Genomic DNA, 23,168 nt, shown 5'->3' with positions numbered 1-23,168 from the left:
GTTTTCTCAGCTTTACGAGCTTCGGTACTGTCAATGATCGACCCCTGCCGGCTGGTAGCCGTTTTCGCCGAGACGAAAGCGCTGTACGAAACAGCGTGTTCAATTTACGAAATTCTACGCTACTGCTGCTGCTCAGTTTATGTCTTATTTCATTCCACAATTCTTCATGACTACCTCCCCGACCAGGCCACAGCAAACGGTCCATGCTGTAAGTGACGGCAGCAGGATGAGGGCGGCGACCGTGTTTAGATCGGTACGCCTTGCATGATGCCCAGTGCTCCATTTAATCAAGTACGGCCACTACCCCCCCCCAAAACACAACTGCAGAGCCAAGATCAAAATGGCAAATTGCTTGTTAGTGGAGGCTCTCTCAAGAACCCCGGTTGAGAGTGATACGAAATGCTTTTAAGCTGCTGGTCCACTTTGGCCGGCTCGGTGTTCAGTGGCCCTCGTGAGGTGAAAATAAAAAGCCACTAACATTTCGTCCTGCTTCAACCTGACCAGGGGTACGTGTTCCCACTTGTTATTCGTGCTTTAAGTCCAAATTTCGAAAAAGGAAAAACAAAAATGAACGCTTTGCAAAATTAATGTTGATTTGTTTTGGAATTTTCTCGGAGTTCCAGTCGAATGCTAACGATGGTGTACACCTTTTTTTGTGGTGTTTTTCTTTCTTTTCCCCGCCGCTTTTTCGCCCTCCCCCGTTACAGGTGAGTTGTTAAGCGCGTCGACTGCAAGGGACGACGGAACCGAACGACGGTTTGAAAAGTTGTTCAATTTTGTGGTCCAGCGCGGTTCGGCTTGAGCGACAGAAAATTGACACTCGAGGCAAAACGACGTTTCGGGTATAGAAAGTGATGTTGGTCGGTCGCGGGAAAGGAAGCCGGTCTTTATCGCGTCCGGCTATGGCAGGATGCTGTATATCTCTTCCACCGTCGGCAATCTTTTGTATAATTAAGCAATTTTCCAAGTCCACTGAGAGCGCAATGGTTGCTCGTTGTGGTTTCGTTGAGGGGCTGTTTTCTTAGACACAGTCACAGGAAATGGTTCGGTGTTAGGTTTCGGGAAGGAAATGGCTTTCTAGGAACAGGTTTCACAGTGATTCATCTTATTAGCTGCTGGAATGCGGCAGGTTAGATTACACGAGGCACGTTTTCGTGCCATTTTACTTTGAGGTTTCGGATGAGTAAGCTGGATTATTACTAGTGTGTAGAAACTATCTTTTGCCATTCATCTTAGGTTCTTCGCTCAACGTGAGGTTAAACTTAATTTCATTACTGCATAATCCATGAATCCACAAGCACAAAAATTGGCAGTTCAAATCGATACAGCCATTTGCATGTGATGTTTATAAGCTTACCGGCGAAGACGGAGACTCAAATTCAATTAGGCATTTAAATGTTTTGTCTACGCATTATAGCTTAGCTTCCCACACACACACACACACTCTTAAGCACATATTGCCCTTATCGATAGCTTTTAACGACTCCCTTCTAATTGCCTTACGTACGTGCAGCCAACGGCAGAATTGGTTGCCCGGGAAGGGAAGGCCGTTTGTTATAAATAGAGCAACGCTCTTTATTTATCGCGCAATGCAGATAACCTCACGCAGCGTTTCTCCCCGTGGTCGATAGAGGTCTTCTCGACCTGGTTGCTGGAGCATCCTGTTGCTGCTGCGGTGCAGTATTGTATTCCCTGGCAATGGGTGGTAATGCAGTAGACGCAAAATAAGAGGACAGGAACAGGATAAGAGAGGAAAAGGGAATCTAACATGACCCACTATCATCGGATGATAAATGGACACTCGTGTCGGCCGGTAGTCGATGGGGTGACCTTTTCCTTTGCCAATGATCGACCTACCGACCGACCTGGCATGGTCAATCCTGCAACGGTACCACAATGGCAAACATCTATTGTTGAGTGGAGGCAGTCAGTTTAGCCATCTCGTGCCGATGGATAGGCAATCTATTTTCTTCTCTAGCAATAATAGGTTCATGGTAATAGGTGCTTACAGTAATGAATTTGTGAAATTATATCATAAATTTATCTGTTTTCTACTATAGAAATATGTGCATTAGACTCTATCCTATAACAAATTTAATACCAAATACTCTTTTACACCCATTTTCTGTAACGATGGGTCAGCCAAAAGGCCTCACGGACGGTCCCATAATCGATATGGTAATGGGAACGGTTGCAACAGCCATTCATTTGCATAGGCATGGACACTGCGGACAGATACCATCTACGGGCTTGGGTAAATAACTTCCAGCGTTCGCTCTTGGCCGAACGATAACGCAGCTGCTGCCAGGCATAACGCTCGACCGCGCCGAAGGACTGAAAAGCGTAACGTAACGGAAGTCCAGCTCGTCCGTGAAAATGTAATGTCCCTTGCTGTGCTCCCTGTGCGCAACGTTGCTCGCTGTTGCTCGCATCAGGTGATGCGCCGCCTACAGGCATAGGGCAATATTATTTCAACCCTTCATCGTTCATCTCGAAACCTTAGGGCAACTTAGGCAAGCCTCCCGGTCTGCAGACTGCAAATCGATTTTTATGGAGCGTAATTAAAACATCACTCCGTTGGTCCGGAAATTGTTTTAGCTGCATCCTTCATGCGAGCTGGAATGGTATGGACACGCATTCACCAGTCCAAAGTACACCCAAGTACCGGTCCAGCAGTGTACGGAAGCGAGCGTTGGAACTTTGTGCCCGTGGTCCACTTCTCAGCGCAACGAGAAAGTCACGCCCAGTGGACATCACACGCGATGAAAACGTGTGAGCCATAAATATAAGAAAGCTGCACGTAGTTTTTCTTCCCCTTCCAGCTGCTCGGGAAAAATGCTGCAGTGGTGAAGAACGCCACTCCTCATCTGGGCAAAGCCAGCAAAACCGTGCCGAAACCGTGCCGAGCCGTGCAAGACGCAACAAAGAGAAAACAACCGGAAACGTCATGTTGAATGAATTATTGCCTCGCATAGAGTGCTCTTCCGCGTATGTGTGTATGTGGACGAGTCCAAGGTTTTCTACCGAAAATCGTTACAATTGTGCTTACTTTTTACTCTTCTTTTGTCCATTAAATGCAGTTTTTGTACGTCCCAGTTCACGCACTCCCGGGCTGAGGGCTTTTGTTTCTTTCCGGAAGGACACGACACGGTGGAAAGATTTATGCCCGATGAGAAGTAATTGAACTTTTACAGAGCAGCAAGAAATCAAGCTGGAATGTGAAAATCCCGCTCCAAGTGGCAATGCATCTTGGTGCAGAATGCAGTAAGAATGCTCAGTATCTTTGGCTTTTATTTTAAAGCCATAAATGCAAGCGTTGAAAAGCACTCGTTCGGGACAAGCCACACGAGATAAAACTATCGGATACGCCGTAAATTAAATACGGATAATTTAATTACATATCAAACAACGATCTTTCGTCCCACCTGATCCTCCCACGTTGGACGTACCAGTTTGCAACGAAACAATGGTCATTTTGGTATGCCTCATTTGAAATTCAATCCTGTAAAGGAAAGCGTTCGGCTTCGCTCAGGGGGTTAAACAAGGACAATCGTGCAATGGTTGTGTGCATTTAAATAACCGCACCGGTCATAAATCATCACCACAATAACGATGTAAAGCCGTGTAAATAAATACCTTTGAATTTATAGTCCCTCGGTGTGGATGCGGGTTAATGCAAACATTGGTTTTGCCCGGCTGTCCTGAACAATGCTGTTACTCCCGTTTGAAAACCCGGCAGAATGATTAGTGCAAGAGGAAATATAAACCGACCGTACACACATACACACAACTGCTTATACACACATGTCATTTCAGAAATTGATTTTTATTTTCCATCTGGATTGAGCAGATGAATAATTATTTGCTTTTCCGAGCGAACGCTGCCAGATGGATCGGATGGCAGGTGTGATTGGAAATTTAATTGCCGCGAGCGAGTTAACGCAATAATGGTTAACCGGAGTCGATGGCGATGTTATTACTGCAGGTGGTGCACCTCCTCAGGTGCCTGCGGTGCACCCGCGCGAAGGCTCGGTAATTAATTGTATGCCATTATAAAGGATTTGTGATGGGAATGGCGGGCCGATCAAAAGCGCAATATGCGGAGAGCTCAATTCGTCAACATTAATAAAGAGCGCACCACGGCGTTGTACATGAGGCGTTGACGGTTCAAAGAGAATGCGAAAATTATGAAAATTTATTTCTTTTTTGCTCCTTTTTCCTTGCACTCCCTTGCATGAACCGTTCCGTATCGTGCAATTTTGGTTTCAACAGTATAAATAAATCTCTCGCGGCTACCTTTTTTTTATTGCGCCAAAGCTTTTGTTTCCCAAACTATGAGTCTGGCTCGGATATTAAGCCCCGTGTCTCAGCGGAGCACTAAATAATATCGCTAACATGGCTGCTGCTGCTACTGCTACTGCTACCACGTTGCAGAATCATCCGCATTCGCATCTGTTTGCAGTTTTACTGCCCAGCTTGTCCTGTTGTACAGAGGTGACGTACATTTTTTGCACTCGCTGCGTTGCACCATGCAATACGCATCAATTTCCTGCAGGGGTAAAAGTTTCGAGTAAAAGCGTGGAAAGCAAAACTCGCACACCCGGAACCCACGGGATCGTACAGCATGGCAAAATGCAATTTAGGCTTGAGCGGTATTGCGGCGATGCGCTTCAACAGTCACCGCACGCGCAGGAACGAGAATAGGCAAGGGAAATCAGTCGCCAGTGGTGGGCTTTGTGAGCGTAAAATGAATTCAATTTCACGGGCCGCACAGAATCAGAAGCACTCATAATAACAGAGCACCGTCAGCTAGTTTTGGGATTGCGTTGTGGTTGTGTAGTTTAGCGCGATCGATGGTGCGTTTGCAGTTAAATATTTTAAAAAAAAATTCTACCAGTTTTTACCAGTCTCACCAGAGGTTGTTCCAATTTATGAATATTTAATGACAACATCGGGCCATTAAATGCATTCTCCTGTGCGAGCAGAAGCCCTAGCAGAACGGTTATATATTGGATTTTTCCTTATTTCTAGCTTGGAGAAGCGTGGAATATAAAATTTGAGTATAGAAAGGTTTTTAGGATAAGAGGATATCTGAATGTATGAAGCAAATACATGAACAAACATAAAAACGGAAAATCGATACCAAATTATATAAACTTTGCTGGGAACAATTTATCTGTATTTACTTATAAGCAAAAACTAAAAAACACTTGAATCAATCTGAATAACAGTTCTACAACAACAAACATTTTCCAGAACAAAACACAAATTCGATTATTCCCTACAGAACACCGTAACAAGCAGACGATATTTTTTGACGCCTAGCAGCAAGCGAAAGCTAACATAAAAATTAGAAACGCCAAAACCCGCTGCAAACACGACGACATGCTGGAAAACAAACCGGTAATAAAAACCAAACAACAGAGCCGGTGCCTAATTGTGAATGCAAAATGTGATGACACAAAATGGTACAGCGAGAATAAAAAACAGAAACATTCCGGTGCCACACAAGAGGCAAGCAAAAAATAGCATCTAGGATAAGCGCACTGGATTTGCTGCCTTGCCTGTGCCTTTGGCTGGATTATGATGAGCACAGCCCGACCCGGAGAAGGGGTGGAAAACGGAGTGAGGCCGTAATTGTATGCAAATTAAAGTAGGCATCCTAGTCAGTCGATCGCAATTAAGCCAGCCTCGGATGGTTGTGTGTGCGATCTGAGCGTGAATGTGTATGCCGTTTTTTTTTGTCTTTCGTTTGAAAAGCCAGCGTTGTTTAGCCGTTTTGCTAACGAATTTATGTACCCTTCAGCGGGCAAGGCTTCATTAAATTGGCGCGTGCTGATGGAGGCGCACGGTACTTTTAGCGTGTGCGGTGCGGCACTAGGCGCCTCCATGAAAAGCGCACCGCACACAGTGGGTTGGTGAAGCGATTTCACACGCCGGAATGGAATGATATTTTGCAATTTCATTGAATGCATAATCCAGTTCTTCAACCGTATATTAAATGATTTGGAGTTTATTCGAAAGCAGCATTACAGTTGAATTGTTAAGCATTCAACTCAAGTACGTTAATGCCTAGCAATCGCTGCTCGCGTGTTTTATTCGCTTTCTGTATACCTTGTATCAAAATTTAAATGCATTATTAAAGTCATAGCAATGCCAGACATGAATTAAATTTATACAATTTCCCTGAAACAAATCATTTCCATTTTCCATTTCATGTCCGTTGCATATCTGAATATGGCATTTTCATCACGCTCTGCCTGGGCACTCTCTCGGATCAATTTAATATTTATCAACATTATTCGTAGCTTAACTCAACGTCCAGCCGTGCAATTGCCAACCCTTTCGGTGGAACGAATATTATGCAGGGCATGTAATTTAATCTCAGGCATGAAATGAATATTCTGAACGGAAGGAGAGTTACTCCACTCATCCCAAAGGGCGCCAGACGACAAACAGAACACAAACACGGTGCAACGGTTCGTTCCAAGTCCATTTTGATGTCAATTACTCACTAAACTAATCTTCATCTGCTGTGTCCATCCATTCCATCATAATCATCATTATCTTTTGAATGGCTTTGGACGTGTTGTGTACGTCGGTACGGGTGCGGTGAGGCAGTGATGATTTTTTTCCTTTCAGCAACCCACATCCGCAGCCCGAGGACACTCATTGTGGTCGTTCCGGTGCACTCAAGACGTCGTAATTTGCAATAAATTTTCATTAACCCACTCCCAACCCCAGCCAGTGCGCCTGTGGAGGGTTTTTCGGGGAGATGATACAGATTCTCGGACATCCAGTAGCTGTGTGGGATTCGAAACGGACGCGTCGGGCAGAAAGTCATTCCCGAAAACTCGGTCACCCAACCCGTAGAGACAAGCTCAGCAACGAGCACACACACACACACATCGATGCACAATGCCGGTTAAAGTGGCTGGGAAATATATGGCACACGCTGGCAGGCTGCTCGGGTGAAGATGAGCTTTGTGGCAGGATGAACGATGAGCGCTGCCGCTGATGACATTATGATGGAAGGTCCGGCAGCACGTTCGCATGTGTCACGGGTGCCCTGCTGCTGCTGCTGCCGGACGGGGTGCTGCTAATGAATAATTATGCTAATGCGAAATTTAACGCAAAAGCCTCATCAGCGCAGATGAAGTTTTAGAGCGAGTTCGGAATGAAGCCATTCCGGGACTTAATCAGTGCCCGGATGATGTGCACGGTCGAGATTGAGCATGACGGAGCGAACACAGTCACCGACACATTAGTCGGTTAAAATCAGGACAAAGAGTGTCTATGGAGTGAGCAATTACAGAGCTATGCGAGAAAGAATGAGCGTGTGTGTGCAAGTTGCTATGTAGTGGAAAATTAGGTTTGAATTAATTAGTGTACAACGTAATTTGGGGTTTGTGCAGCTTTGCTTTGAAGATGAATAAACGCGTGGAAAATGTGGAAATGTTTAATTCTTTTACATGAATTGGACATTTCCTTGCCTCATGAACACAAGCAATTCATTTCACATTTTGGTCTACCCAACAACGTCTGTACCAGTTGGATATTGATGTGAATTTTGCTTACACCCTTCCGGTCCGAAACCACCGAATCTAGCTCACTTTCAGCGCCATTAAGCGTGTCACTCGCGACTTCAAAGAAAATACAACACCCTAAAATAGACGCTGCCATCGGTCACACGCGCCACTGCAGCAACAGTGCGCACTGTCAAGACGACCGGGCAAACCAACGGCAAGTATATTGCAACTCAGCTGGCAAAGAAACGAAACGGGAAGGAAGGAACGTATATAGCAGCAACAAATAACACTCAAAATTGGGGAATGTCTGGTTCCATGGCTACTGCCCACAACCCTCCCGCCGCAGCAGCTCTGTTTAATATCAGCCCTCCAATGTCACGTACACCATTGCTCCCTGTGTGTGTGTGTTTTTTTTTTGCAGTTTCGTTCGAAACCGTCGTTCTTTGTGTGTTTTCGAGCTCCAAGTGGACAGCCCGGACGCGGGCCTGACTGACAGATGGACTCGTTTTTTGAGGTCAGTCGCTGGCGTTTACCAAAACGAAGAAAGAACGCAGTTACAGCGAACCACACCGGATAGACGGAAGGGAGTGAAAGAAGAATTTTGAGGAGACGTGATCGAGGTTGGTTGGTGTTTCCTACGATTTGCAAAAGAAAGCAATGGCGAAACAGTGCTTTTATTCCACTTGTCATGAAATCGTTTTGTTTACAGACCTGCCGGTTCAAACACCTACTTTGCTGCACTACTTGGCTGTGTGAACCTGACAGCACGAAATGTACACCAAGTGGGGTGGGAGAGCCCAAATGAAGGTTATCAGAGTAAAATAGAGTGAAAAAAATAAGGCAACTTGACGAATCGTTCAGTTGACGAATACAGAGGCAGAGGTTTCGCACTGTCATCCGGCGAAACCCACCCCATAGCAAGTGTTGTGGTTGCATGTGTAAGTGCTGATTCGTTTATAATACTGATTATCAAGTGCATTGTGAGCACGAGCTGGAGGGGAGGGGCCGGGCTCAATGCCCGAGACAACAAAGAAATGGCGATTGCCCGTCCGGTTCCAGGCCAAGCAAGGTCGGTAGGGGGACGTTTATTTTCGTTTATCAAAACAAAAATTTCTCACCCCAACGAGTTGAATGACTTGTTTACGTGTATCTGTGTGTGTGTGTGTTTTTGACCGGGTGTGACCCCATTCGCGGTGTGTGATTTGCTCACGCTGCTCACGAAATTGCAGTGTACGGCTCGCTGCTATCTGACACACCAATTTGCTGTCCCGACCAGACAAAGAACAGTCCCTGCTCACGAAAACGGGGAGATTTTGTTTTTCTGCCTGTATTTTTGTTATTAACAACCACCATGTCCTTTCCGTTCTGAGCGCAAGGGGTCGCTTATTTATGCTGCCGCTGGTACACTGAAAAGGTACGCGTCTAGTCGAAGGAATGTGTAGAGGGGCTGGTTGTCTCCATTTTCATTCTTTCAATGGTTACATCGCACAAACTGGATTTAAGAATCCAGCGGATCGTAATTCGTTCCTCAACGCGAGCGAGCGAGATAGAGAGAGAGAGAGAGAGCGTGTTGAGTGAGCGTTGGGTGACATTTTGCTGAAGGACAGCACTTCTAATGGCACTCATTATTCAGCAAGTGGGATGGATTATGCAAATTGAAGTAACATGCATACGCCGCTTGTGTGGGGAGCGTATTTTTCATACGAAAGATTTTACAGCAACTTTGTTGCAATGGTGTGCTGTGCCGGTAAATGAATGAGTTTATTTATATTTATTCCACCCAGTGCTACATGGAGCGTTAATTCAGACCATTAATTGTGTGGCTTGCAGGACAGCGCTCAACAGCTTCTTTACAGTTTGTTTCGCAAGAACCATTGCAATCATGAGAATGTTTGTTTTGTTTTGCACCATTTTTGTAAAAGTCTGAAACATCTTTTTATTTTCAGACACTAAGATATTTGATCACTCTTAAAAGGCAATAAGAACGCTAACTTGCTTGTATTTTTAGAACGTCGATCGTATTTCCAGAGTAATTTCTGCAAACAAATAAAGGAAATTTAACTTCATTCAGATACATCAAAATAGCAGTCAAACAATCCTCTACTGTAAAATATATTGCCCTTGCCAGCTAATACAATCATAGCTCCTTCCAGCTCCAGTTCAACAGACACCGCTCTCGTTACACAGAAAAGAAGGTTAATATCTGTTTACTTCCCCATAGTCGCCTTCTACCCATCCCAGCTCAGCTTGATTGAGTGATTTATTTCCGTGTGCTTTTGCAGGATTCACTTCCAAGGATTAACACATCCGGATTCATTTTGTCTCGTGTTCTTATTTCACTCCAGCCTTTTGGGGTGGGATTTTTCTTCAGCACCATACTTTACCACCGAGAGAGGGATCCTTTCTAGCTATAAATTAATTCCCTTGCGCACCTTAGCTACCGAGCTACCGTCGTCGTGGCGGGGATTCTTGTAGTCAAGGCCGCAAGCACACCACAAACCGATGTACCGAAGGATACCGAAAATAATCATCTTGCACCGACACAAACCGAAAGACAAAGGAAACCCCACATGTACCAACATGGGACAGGGCAATCAGGTTTCTTTCCGTCTCGTTTTTGGAAGGAAATTGAATTTCCGCTCATCGACAGCGCGCACCCAAAGGAGCGGAAACATGTGCGGGGCGTGCGGGACAGCGAAAGTAACGTACCGTACATGAACTAGCTTTTTATTTATCTGCCAGCATCAATTTGTGACCCCGTGCAGGGCTTCTCCAGTGCGGTGCGTCTCCAAGGAAGCATAAGATACGTTCTCGCTCGTTGCCTTCCGGGCGGGCAGCACCGTGAAGGCGCACAAAACAAAAAGAATATGCCGAAAGACTCATTTGCCGTTCTTACCAAACGCTCGGACAGGTTTTCCCGGAAAGCCCGCCCTAGGGTGGAATGGGAGGTAAACGACTGTACCAGTATCCGGATGAGCCGGAAATGGGCAAAGGAATGCTTTGTGCTGACAGCTTCCTTCACCTTGAAGCCACGAGCTACGCTCCGTGACGATTGCTGCCCACCTTCCCCGGCTCCCGGGATGGAAACGATGGACATACCCACGTACCCGGGGCACGGGCAAGGAATTTTGAGTGATTCACTTCTTCACTTCCTTCCGCCTGCCACCCGGGGGAAGCGTTGTGGGCGGTGTTACCGTGGGTTGCATATTACCACGAGCGTCTTTTCTGTTCGTGTTTGGGAATGGCACGTCGCTGCACCGAAACACACGGGACCATGGGCGACGATAAATTATCTCACTTCCTGGATGGAGCTTAGAGCGGAAATTCCATTTCGTATTCACCACACACACACACACTCACACGGCCGGCCGCTTGTCACGGTCTTCTGGGGCATCCGTAAAACAGGCCGAAAAGGTTGTTGCTCGCGCAAAGGTTGATTTATTAAGCAGCAAGCAGGCCGTGTGGGTTGGGATTGATCTTACGCTGGAAAATGGGGCATAAACTATGAGGACTTCGTTCCGTGTTCCGGAACTTCAAAGAAACGACGCGTTACTGTGAAGGTTTCCGTCCGTCATGCGAGGAAAAGTGTTTAATAAGAGATAGATCGTTCACACTTATGTTGTTAACATATCACACAAGAATGTAAACAACGGCTACAGATGAAAGCAGTTATAGTTGTCACTCAAAAAAAGACATCAAGCACGAGGAATATTGTTGAGTGAAATCAATGCGTTAAACACCACCGAGGAAGGGTCTTTGTTTTACTCAAAACCTAAACAACCATTCAAGCATAAATCAGGTTTCTCGAAGAGCTCAAAATGGCCCAGGCAACATTCGATACGCTTAACCGCCTAATGTGAGATGACCCCTAATCCGCTTCGCTCAGCTTTAAACTCAAAACAAAAGCCCTAGCCGTTTCGTTTGCTGTTCATGTTTCGTTCAGTGTAATCGGTTTAAAACGTGCAACGATAGAACAAAACACAAACCGATGTTACGGATGCTCAGCACAGACCTCGACATGACACTGGTATCCGGAGCGGCTGTTCAACGAGAGGCCATACACCGGCGTAACGTCGGACGGTCGGCGCGTAATACTTGCGCGTTATCAGCTTACAAGGCAGAAAGTTAAACAGCGTCCCAAGCAAGTACGCCACCAGCTATAATAAACACCGTTCGTCGGTTTGCCGATAGCGTTACATGTTTGTTTTTGTTCGCTCCGGTAGCCCTTACACAACCATTTCTCCCTAACCCAAGACGTCAGAGCGTACGGTGGTGGTGAAGGTTGAGACCCAAAGGCGCATTTGACAACCATTGTTAGGTATTTTTACTATGAAAAAAAAAAAGGAAAATCGTATTCCAAAGATCGACTCACATTCAAAGTCAATTTCGACATTGATAGCTAATTAATTACCTCAGCTTGTCATAGTACTGCACATTACTCCTAGAAGCATGATACCTCAGAAACTCAATATTACTCCAATATTACAGAACAGGACATCCCAAACGTCTTACCGAACCCAAGGTCTTACTAAACCCACTCCTAAACACAAACCGCTTGGCTCTTTGAGACCCCGTCTGCTTCGGCGGTTGTTCCTAACCTACGACAACAAAACCGGCAGCTCCATCAACCCGCAACCGCTGATAGTTATCGTGGACGCTCCTGATATGTAACGCTCTCTCAACCCATGCAGCAGCTCAAACCCCCCGGCTAAGACAACAACTGAGAGCAGGAAAGTTAGAAATCAGAAAACCTTACACCCCGTTGACGTGGATCCACCAGAATGAAAACAAATCGCCTTCGCCCATTATCAGCCCGACGGTGCGATGGGGCGTGCTCCGTTGCACGTCGCAAACCTCTATCGCGGTGATTTATGGTTGGCTAGCTGATGGTAGTGGTGACGGTACGTTGGTGGCAAAGTGGGTGGGTGATTCATTGATGCAAGGCGATAGCAGGTTCCTAAGGGGCAAAGAGGGAAGAGAAAAGGGTAGTCCGAGTGGTTTTGAGAAAGTCCGGTCCATCGAACTCGAGCGTGAAGCGTCTTATCAGCCCGCATTGTGCTGAGGCGAGAAGAGCCCGCTGTAGTAAAGGTGTCAGAAATCGCAACTCTTGATCAAGATCCGACACGTTGAGACGCTGAGTGGTGAGATCGGTCACAGTCCCGGGGTCGATGCACGCTAATCAACAATGGCGAAATAAAGTCAACGGTTTTGGGAGACGTTTTTTTTGTGTTATCGAGTTTTGTTTGAAACTCTTTTCTTGTGAGCTGTGGTAGAGTTTATTGAAGATATTTGTTTCATCCCTTAGTTGCAAATCAATAAATTAATCATTTTAACCTAGATTATATAGATTCAATTCTTCATGAGTAGTTAAAGATAATCAAACGTCACAAAACATTATCGAAATCTAGCGACAATGATCCAATCACGCCCGTCAACCTTGAGCTCCATCCAATAATGATATACCAAGAATGACTATTTAGACCTTCGACAGCTCATTCAACCATCGCAAAGCAAACCCAGGGCCAACGCAAACTTGTTGCTTATCCCGACAAAAGGCGCCTCATCCATCGCGCTCATCGCGGTGACTAATCGGGTTTTTCTGTGGACGAAGCTTCCTAACCATGGCAGGCTTGCTCATCATCACCACCACCACAACAACAGCGACAACCTGTAGCAGCTTATCGATAGATTACCACTGTCACTGTGTGTATCATCTTCGCGTGGCCTCTCTTTTACTGCCCCGTAAAGTGGTGAAGAGGATTTAGCTTTTCCACCGACACACACACCAACATGCAAACCCATTTTGTCCCGTCATTCTGGGTTGATTATTTACGTTAGTCATCGAACGAAAGAGAGGCGGGGAGAAGATTGTCTCTTTGTCCGTGATCCGTTGCCATAGAGCGCATTTTCCATATTAAAGGAGCAGACACCGATGCCGAACCTGCACGGCCACAGCCACAGAAAGCGAAACGAGCGCCTCGCCGCGACGGTAACCTTCTGCCAATGTCATGGTTATCGGTGCACGCGTGTCACTTGTTTCTTTTTTTTTATTTTATTTGCCTACCTCCCACTGCCCGATTGAGTCTTCCCGGCGTGTCGTTTCGCTTGTCTGGAAGTTTTCCATTTGCTTTGCGCATCGCACCCACTACTTTCCCATCGCTTATTTTTTCTCTTATCTTCATTTTTAACTTTTGCTCTCGAGAGTTTTTTCCAGCACTTGCCCCGAGCGAGTGTAACTTTGGGGTGAAGCAAGATTTGTTGTTGTTTGTGATTGCTTTGTATAAGGGACCGTAACTTTTGACGAGATTTTCTTTGAAGCGACTAAAGTTAATGGTTGTTTGTGGTGATTTGTCGCAACATAAGGTTACAGTTTAAATCCTTCATTTTCATGATTTCACATGCAATCGTTATGATTTCAAATATGACAGTTTTAAATGTGTTTTTAAGCTTCAGAAACATGCTATGGTAACAAAGGGAAACATTCAGATTTACTGACCATTTAGCCTCAACACACAAACTCAGTGGCCTCACCTACCAGAGTGCCTATGGCCCGGGCTCCATTACAAACCCGCAGACATGTAAAGCGGGGCACTACACTAAGTCCAATTAAAACTCCATCAATATTGATGGCCATCGGATAAGTTTCGCCGCTGCCGTCACCGTCGTTCTCGGTGTAAGCGAAGCAACAGGTGGCAAACCCTACACACACACCTACAGTGGCCTCGCTGCCCGGCGAGTGCGGCGTTCAGCCAATCGATACCGTACCGATGTGAAAGGGACCGTGTGGACCGTGTGTGAGGAGTGTGAAATAGGATCTTGTGAGGAGTGTTGACGGGCGCCATGGCCTTCCGGCGGAGGACGGAGAGAATGGGATTGATGAGGTTACGAATAAGTATCAGCTAATGGTTTCGCTAGCTAGTGGGATAATGTAGCACACACAACTGTACGTCTACTGTGTTGGTAAGCTGTTCGTGGTAGTCACAAGGGGGTTGGCAGAGGGAAAAAATATGACCCCGTGTGTATAACATTTCGCAAGGAACCAGTTCAAAGGGTATTCCAAGGAGGGGAAAGCAAGACATTAGCAAGGATGGGTTAATAGAAGTGTGCAATTTGCCATCAATCATTTAATCGGGCGGGATTGATCGGTAAAAAGTTTTATAACTATGTTATTATAAAGGGGACGTGCGACCAAACGGGTGGAGTAAATAAATAAATAAATAAATTTTCTACAAAATAATACTTTTATACCATGACTCGAAAAATAAACTTAATTAATAGCTATGTTAAATAAAAATTACCTACAACTGACAGTTCTGATGCGTATGTTTGTCATCCCACACTCATTCACGATGGTTTTTCTTTCTCTTCCACAGTGCCCAACAGTGCCAAAGGACTGCAGCTACGGTCGGAGGTGCTGCACCGGTTGCACCACTACCAAAGCGCACTGGCCGATGCGGACAGTGCGCTCAAGTGTCTACCCACGTCCCACAAGGTAAGAAAGCTTCCTCCCCTCCCCTGAATCAGCAACTCATACAAACACACACACACACACACACACACACACACATCTGCCTGGCACGATAACACTGCACCCTCAAAGGCCTACTCCCACGTTCCACCGGTGTTCCGCTAAGCAACACTCAGAACGTGACCATGGTATCGCGTTTTCCGAGATGGAAAAACGCGCCCTCGCTTCCCACTTCACTTCCAAGCGCTCGTAATGGCTGTGATGTAATGAAAATCGAAACCAAATTTTACCAACACTTGCACACCCACCCACACTGCATTATTTCGCTCGTTCAACTCATCTCAGCCGTGTGGTAGCGTTTGCTGGAGCGCTCGGCCAAAAAAAAAACAAGCGTTACAACCCAACCTCAATGCACGTTTTTATGAAGCCGTCTCTGGCCAGATCGGACGAGTAACGGCAGCATGGGGATGGTTTTTGTATGGGTGTGTGTGTGTGTGTGTGTGTGTATATGTCATTTACTAAATCTTTCGCAGCATGTGCCAACCCCGGCACATGGCGTACGATTGGATGCGCTCGGTGCGCTATACTATGGATTCTTACTGGGCGACTCATGGCCAGACTGGTCAGCTTTCAGTGACCGGCGGTGGTTTGGAAGAGAGTGTGACATAATCTTAAAAATCGTAGGCAACGGTAATTTAATATTGATGTTGCGTAGCCATCCCGTCAGCGTTTAAGACGATGAGCTGCATGTTGTTTTCTCATTTCAATTTTTTTGTTGCCGAAACTCTGAAACTCTTTCAAATCGCTGCCACGAGTTTAAACTATTCTATACTAAATAGTAAAACTCACACTATACTTTCCATACCGGCAAAGCGCACGTTTTTATTGACATTTTGACGATGCACAAAACCCCGTACAAACACAAACACACTGGCATCACTTTGTAGCGCTTAGTGTGTGTTACGTGTCAGTCAGTCAGTTATCCCAGCAAACATACGGCGAATTAGCCACGGGGAGGTGAAAATTTCGTTTGAACAAAATACAACCTCAACACCCTCCCGATACCCCTAAGAACATGGCTTCCACAGGAAAACGTGAGCTCTTACGCTCGCCTGTCGCTAGGCTAGGGGCGGCAAATAAAAACGTGCAGCTAAAAAGTGTGCCGCTGGGTGCTGAAACTGAACCCCCACTGGCCTGGTGTTGGGCGATGCAAACGAAAAAGTGCAAATGAATCTTGGCTGCGGAGAATGCGGAGGTGAAGATGGAATAGACATTTGGTATTCTTTTTTTTTCTTTTGTCTTGGCTCTGCTGTATTTTTTTGTTTTTCGTCCTACATGTGAGTTCAATAGCATGCGTTGCACTAGACATGTGTAGACGGAGCGGTTGAAATTGCTCGAATCACCTCCGGGGCGAAGTCCTTGGTGTGTGCGATGGTTGGTAAACGTTGAAACACGTTTGCCGGAAACTCATTGATCATTCATGAGATTTACTCGGTGGTTGGGGAGTGTGAAGAGAAGAAACAAAGCACCGTTGAATACAAATTTAACCTTAAAGAAACGTGATCTTGTTGGGAGCAATACATTCAACCTCAATAGCGTATGACTATTATAGCTTCATGACTAATTCAAATTAAAGAAAATACTAAAAAAAAAACTCAACAATGTCAAAAGGTTCCAAACTTTATCGTATTTGTGAATGAAGAAATTGCTCAAATATATATTTTAATATGATTTAAATAATAATTTAAAGTGTATCAAAAGTAATGAAGTTCATTGCAAAAAGATAATTAGAAAATTATTTTCTCCAATATGAATGATATCCAATATGATCCAATATGAAAAAACGCAATTGTCAATTGCATATGCAAAATACAAGTCGGTTGATTCAGTATTTCCACTTAGCCAGGCTGTCTTCTAGCTTAAACCATAAAAGGGATCACTATCAGAGCATAATTTGATATTGGACTAACAAATTTGTATGTAGATTGTTGTTCTAGGCCTCCAATACCTTCATTCCATAACATCTAAATAAAAATATCCTTAACTATATTAAAGCAGCAGAGCAGTACACTAATTGTATTTCTTTTCCATTCCACTTGCAGGCTCACTATTGCCGAGCCAAATCGCTATCAGCACTGGGCAAGTACGAGGAAGCCATCATAGCCCGGTGCCTATCCATCTTCCTAGACCGGCAGTCACAGGCCGTACCAAGCGGTATCAAATCAGAACTGATGCAGGTACGTTCAAACGCTTCCCTCAAAATTGGTAGCGTTCTTCCTTACTAAACTACCCTTCTTGTGCACCATTAAAGGATCTGCAGCAACTACTTTTCGAGCCCGCATCGGTCGCAGGCTCCCGTGGCGCTCTCACCGATTATCATCCTCCCAGCGAGCCTGACGACCCGCTCGGGCTGATGTTGGACCATTCTTATGATCTGATCGCGGGTTGCCGCAAACGGCGGCACCGGTGCGACCCGCTCGCCACCCAGCGGCGCAAGTCGAAGAAGCAGTTCCTCACCCTCCGCCAGGGCGACTTTGACGAAGACCATTCCGACTACGGTGGCGACGACTACCTGAGCAGCGAGCTGCTGTTCGACTACATGGACGACCCGTTCAGCGAGGAGTCGCTGCTGGGACCGGTGCCGACGCGAAACCAGCGCCAACACCGCAGCCATCACCGGAGGCGCCGAAAGTCGGGCAGCGCACTGCTGCTACAATCCGATCTCAGGCTGGAGCAACACCTGCGGGACCACCAGTACCATCAGGCCCAGTATCAGGCGCCGCACCTGGTCGAGCCGAAACAGGAGCAGTGCGACTCAATCATTCCGCAGGCCAGTGCCCGACTGAAGTCGCTTCTCGAGCGGCTGGATGGTGAGCTGCAGTCAGCCCGTTGGTTGGACACGACGCCGGTTCGGTTAGCGGTAAACCCATCCCTCATTGAACCGTCCGACTTTGACTGTGTACTGTGCTGCCGGACGCTGTGGCGTCCGGTTGTGACCCCGTGCGGTCACACCTACTGCTGGGTATGTAGACACCATCTTGATGCCTTGAAGACTTAGTCGCTCTAATAATGTCTCCTCCCGAATTTTGTAGGTCTGTCTCGATCGGTGCATGGACTACTCATCCTCCTGTCCGCTCTGTATGGCGCCGCTGGTCGAGCAGTTTCGCAACCATCTGCCCGGCAGTGCTGCGACTCCACCGGAAGCAGCCGCAGCGGGCCCTGCCAGCCCGTCCACCAACCTGATCTCACTGGCGAAGCGGAAGATGACGCGCTTCGTCGATCTCGCCATGCAACGCTTCATCCCGGAGGCGTACGAGCGGCGCCAGCAGCAGGAGCAGGACCGCGAACCGACCGTACCGGTGTTCATCTGCACCACCGCATTCCCCTCCGTGCCGTGCCCGTTGTTCGTGTACGAGCAGCGCTACCGGTTGATGGTGCGCCGGGCGATCGAAAGCGGCGAGCGGCGGTTCGGCATCGCCCTGCCGGCCCAGAACGGACGCCAGCGGTACGTCGAGTACGGCACGATGCTGGACATCCGGGACTGCGTGCAGCTGGGCGACGGGTGCTCCATCCTTTCGACGGTCGGGGGCCGCCGGTTCCGTGTGCTGACGCGCCACGAGCGGGACGGGTACGATACGGCGCACGTCGAGTTTTTCGAGGACGAAAAAATACACGGCGGCAGCACGGAGGCGGACGAGCGGCTGCAGCTGGTGCGCGATCTGCACGAGAAGGTGCTGCTGAAGGCGATCGAGTGGCACCAGAGCCTGCCGGAGAGCATACGGTGCGAGATTTTCAAAAGCTTCGGCAAGATGCCGGACCTGGAGGAGAACTGGGAAGATGTGACGGACGGGCCGGCGTGGGCCTGGTGGATCATTGCGATCTTGCCACTGAACGATAAGCTCAAGGTAGGTTTAACACCGGTAGAAGATAGCCATATCGACAGAACTTTAATATTGTGTACTTTTATAATGCCCCAGGTCGACATCCTTTCGACGACGAGTCTGAAGAAGCGGCTGCGTGCCATCGACAAAACGCTCAACCTCGAGTCGGCACAGCAGAAGCGCCAGCGCTCCGTGTGCGTCATGGCTGGCGCGTCGTCCGCGTGCTGCGAAGGACTATCATCGACGCAACAGTGCCAAGCGATCGACTGTTGCCTGCGAGAAAGAACTACCTCAAGCGTTCATAATCACCACCATCACCCTCATCACGATAGCGACCGGCAGAGCGACTCCACGCAGCACCAGCATCTTCACCACCACCATCATCACCATCACCATCATCATCATCACCATTTGAGCACGTCGACGGACGAGTATCTGCTGTAAGGGCCGGGCAGGAGAGCCGAAGTCGAGCAGAAGCATACTTCCACTGCAAACACGCCAAAAGTGTAGTGCGTCTCCGTATCGCACAAGGACCGAGCTGAACTGTACAGCCGGCAGAAGCTCACGGAGAGTCCAGTTTTGTATCTCGTACTAGCTAAACAACAGAAACAACTCTTTCCTAATCAATCGATAAACACTGAAACCGATGGATCAATAGTAAAAAAAACACATTAGCGCAGTAATGACGGGGTCGAGGGCGCAGAAGAATCGAGGGCGAACAATTTGAATCGTGATCAATGATGCATTTGATGTAACTAGAAGAAAGGAGGGGAATAGCGAACAACCGTGCAAGGGCGCACAGTGTGCGTATGCCCTTCGAAATCCATATCGTCGCGGTAAGGTAAAAACATAATTGCAAGCTTTAATGAGAGTGTTAATTCCAACGCCAAATCCAGTTTTTTTCAAACATAGAAGTGAATATTCCTCTTCCCAACTTTTAAAAACAAACACCATATAACCTTTAACTACCAGCAGCTACGCATATTTCTCCAAACAATTACCACACTTTACAACCTTCCCTTGTACACGGCTATTCGAGCTATACTAATCGCGTTATTAGAAGTTGACACAGAAACCTTTGCCTTGAGCAATGTAATCGCATTCAATCTTACCACACACGGTGAATATATCCTTCCTCCACGGTGTTTGTGCCACTAACTATATAGGAACGTTTTTGCCATTTTCTGATCGCATCTTATTATCCCTCTTGCTCGTTCGATAGCTTCAACGTTTTGGCTTTGACTGCACTTACACCTGTCACAGGTGGGATCCGCCTCCAATGTACAGCAAAGCTTTATCTCTCGAGCGTTTCCACTGCAACAAGTTTTTTGCTACCATTATTATTCCCTGTTCTCTCTTTATGGAAAACGTGTTTTCCCACTTTTTACATTCTTTCCTTCTCTTCTATCGAAAATACCAAACACGTTAAATTTGTCCCAAACTCTACTATGGTTAGTCATAGCAAAATACATGTTTAGCAAAAGAAAAACAAGAAACCAATATTGTGCATTTTTGTAAAAGGGAAATGAAACGTTAGAAACAAAAGGTGTACTTGTGAGGGACAATGAAAGATGAGATGAGTTGTGTGTGTAAAGCAACACAACAGATCAACCAACAGAAAGGCATGCAAAAAAAGCAAACTTAGCTGGTGCTGTGAGACAATGTGAGGACAATCTTTTCTGCAGGTGACCAAAAACCAAACGAACAAACAAAACAAACAAAAAACCCTCAACAAACAGTGCAACGGAATCGGTTTTCTAAGAGGGCGGTGCCGGGCGAAGATCAACCTGAACTGACCCGGCACAACCTCGACCCCGAAGGGAACATTTCCTCAATCAAATCAGATAGCAGATGGTAAATGGTAGTAAATGTCACAACGATCACACAAACACGCAGTATTCAGTGCACGTATAACAAACATGGAAATCAATTTTGCTAATTAAAGTAAATGCAAAAGGATGGAAGAATGTTGCCGCAGGGACACTATTACAAATACACAACACACACACACAAGATAAAACACAAGGCAATAGTAGGCAATGGAACAATCTGGCAACAATCAGTCAAGCAATTCTCATATTTAACTTCCTGCTCTACTGTACCCGTAGAGAGCAGAGGCCGACATCTATCGGTCACAAAAAACCACGCACTAAATAATCAAAACACTGCGAATGGAAGAGACTCCAGTAGAAAAGGGAGAGATAAGATTACGTTCTTAGCTATCAGCACCTACTTTTTTTGTTTTTCAAACTCTATGTACATGTTATCGTACTTTATCCATAAGATCGTTTGCTGATCATTAATTGTGATACTGTGAAATTTAGTTTAGTTGCTATGTTTAAGCGTCTTCTGCTTTCCTTGTTTCCTGCTTTCCACGTCTCACACTTTGTCTACAAGAGTTTAGTTTTCTTATATTTTAATGTATATTTTGCTACATTTCCTTTTTGTGTTACCTTTTTACCCCCGAAACAACTTTAATCCATTCTTTGTTCATGCTCCTGTGCTCTCCAGGAGTAGCCCTGGTCTCTGGTTTTGAAAAGCCCTGGCTCCAATGTAAACACAGGATGGTTAAAAAACACGTATGCATTTCGATCAGAACAACACAGAAAGGGATAAATGTTTGTGTAAGCAGCTAGGCCATAGGTTAGCGCACGATGTAAAATGAACACTTAGATAAGGAAAGGTAACTAGTACACTAAATTCAATGTTTGGGACGTAAGTAGAATGATAGGATTTTTTAAATGTAAACTGAATTACCAATTACACTCACACTCTCACAATAAGCAAACAAGATCAGTTCTGGCTGCTTGGGCTTACTGGTGACAAGCAGTAAACGTACAACAGGTGCAAGCGTGTGCTGGAAACAACACACAAGCAAAACACAGCGTCTCGGTCACTTCTGACCTTCGCATGCACGACCACACACACACACACATAAACAGACAACACAAAGCACACTATTACACAGTAGATAAGGAGAAAAAATTGTACTAGCTGTAAGCTAAATTATGTCAACTACTAGGCACCGAATGTATCTCAATCATTCCCAAATTTCCCTTCTCGTCGTTCTCCCGTTTTTTTTTCTTAACCAACTGCGTACGCGCAAACACCGCCATAAAGCGTTAGGGTTAGAAGCGATGCGCGTGGGAGACGCCGAAGGAGACGACATGACAGCCAAAGTGTGCCAGCAGCAGGAGCAGAAGCAAGAAATCATTATGATCCAACCTGGGAATGGGATTAGTTGTTCGAAGCGAAGCAAGGAAAGGAACGGCACTCGCTAGACGCAGGGCGGTATAAAGTGTCACAGGAGTCTTATTCGTAAGAGGTACAAAACTACTACTATTATTACTACTACTACTACTCCTACTACTACAACAACTACTACTACTACTGTTAGAACTGGTGTGATGTTCTCAGTCGCATAAGTAGGGAAAGCGCCAGCGCGAGTCGTTAAAAGCCTACGAAAATGATGCACAGTAGTGTGTTGGGGACAATGAAATCGATTACAGAGCTGAGGACAATGATCGACGTAGAGTTGTGTGCAAGCTGCGGCAGGAGGAAAATTATTTTTATTTTCTGTTCTGTCTTGAGGCACGTAAGTTGCTAGGAAGCAATTGATAGATCTTCAACTAAATAAAAGAATGAATCCATTTTTCAATGTAATTTAAATGTGTTATTCCTTTTTTCAAGGATTCTCTTATGCGGATGGATGATTGAAAAATCCGAAATTCTAATAATCAAGCCAGCAATTTCAGCCTGTTACTGGGGCAATATTCATCATCCAGATTATATCTATCTGAAGTACTTTGTGTCACAAAAAGGCATTATTAAAATACTGCATAAAAATCTAACAGTATGTGAGCGTATTAAAAGCGTTTTATGTGTATTAACATCTAACATCAAATCTTACATAAATGATGAAGGATATTAAAAATGATATTCTCTATATCGTAATGCATCACACGATTTTCACTTGCTATCAATAATATCATATTGATATATATGTCATGCAGATTCACACTTCAAACTCCACACCATTCAGACTAACATTCAGTTGCCTCAATTCCTTCGATACTTCAGCATGTTCCACACACTCTTCATTTTATTTGTGTACCTTATTACTATTATAATGTGCAATATCCTCAACCCTATTTCAAAACATTGTAACCTTTCACCGTCAATTCACACAGTCATCCAACTACAACATCAGCGTTTCGTACACAACAACCATGCTGATGTCTGCATCATATCCACCAACAACTCCACACTGGACCAAACCCATCCAATTGT

General features: G+C 45.8%; 1 protein-coding gene across 1 annotated transcript in view; it reads left to right on the top strand.

Annotated features, from left to right (window-relative positions):
- LOC120947858 (LON peptidase N-terminal domain and RING finger protein 3) overlaps positions 1-22,541 on the top strand; it is a 46,382-nt gene extending 23,841 nt beyond the window's left edge. Inside the window, exons 3-7 of the mRNA XM_049605931.1 lie at positions 14,903-15,021; positions 17,100-17,234; positions 17,309-18,019; positions 18,090-18,902; positions 18,975-22,541. Of these exons, the coding sequence (XP_049461888.1) occupies positions 14,903-15,021; positions 17,100-17,234; positions 17,309-18,019; positions 18,090-18,902; positions 18,975-19,322 (2,126 nt within the window). The 3' untranslated portion in view covers positions 19,323-22,541. The remainder of the gene's footprint in view (positions 1-14,902; positions 15,022-17,099; positions 17,235-17,308; positions 18,020-18,089; positions 18,903-18,974) is intronic.
- Positions 22,542-23,168: the final 627 nt, after the last annotated feature.

The sequence above is a fragment of the Anopheles coluzzii genome, chromosome 2 (assembly GCF_943734685.1).
Source record: "Anopheles coluzzii chromosome 2, AcolN3, whole genome shotgun sequence".
Classification (NCBI taxonomy): Eukaryota; Metazoa; Arthropoda; class Insecta; order Diptera; family Culicidae; genus Anopheles; species Anopheles coluzzii.
The sequence above is the reverse complement of the archived record's forward strand: the minus strand, read 5'-3'. Positions and strand labels throughout refer to the sequence as shown.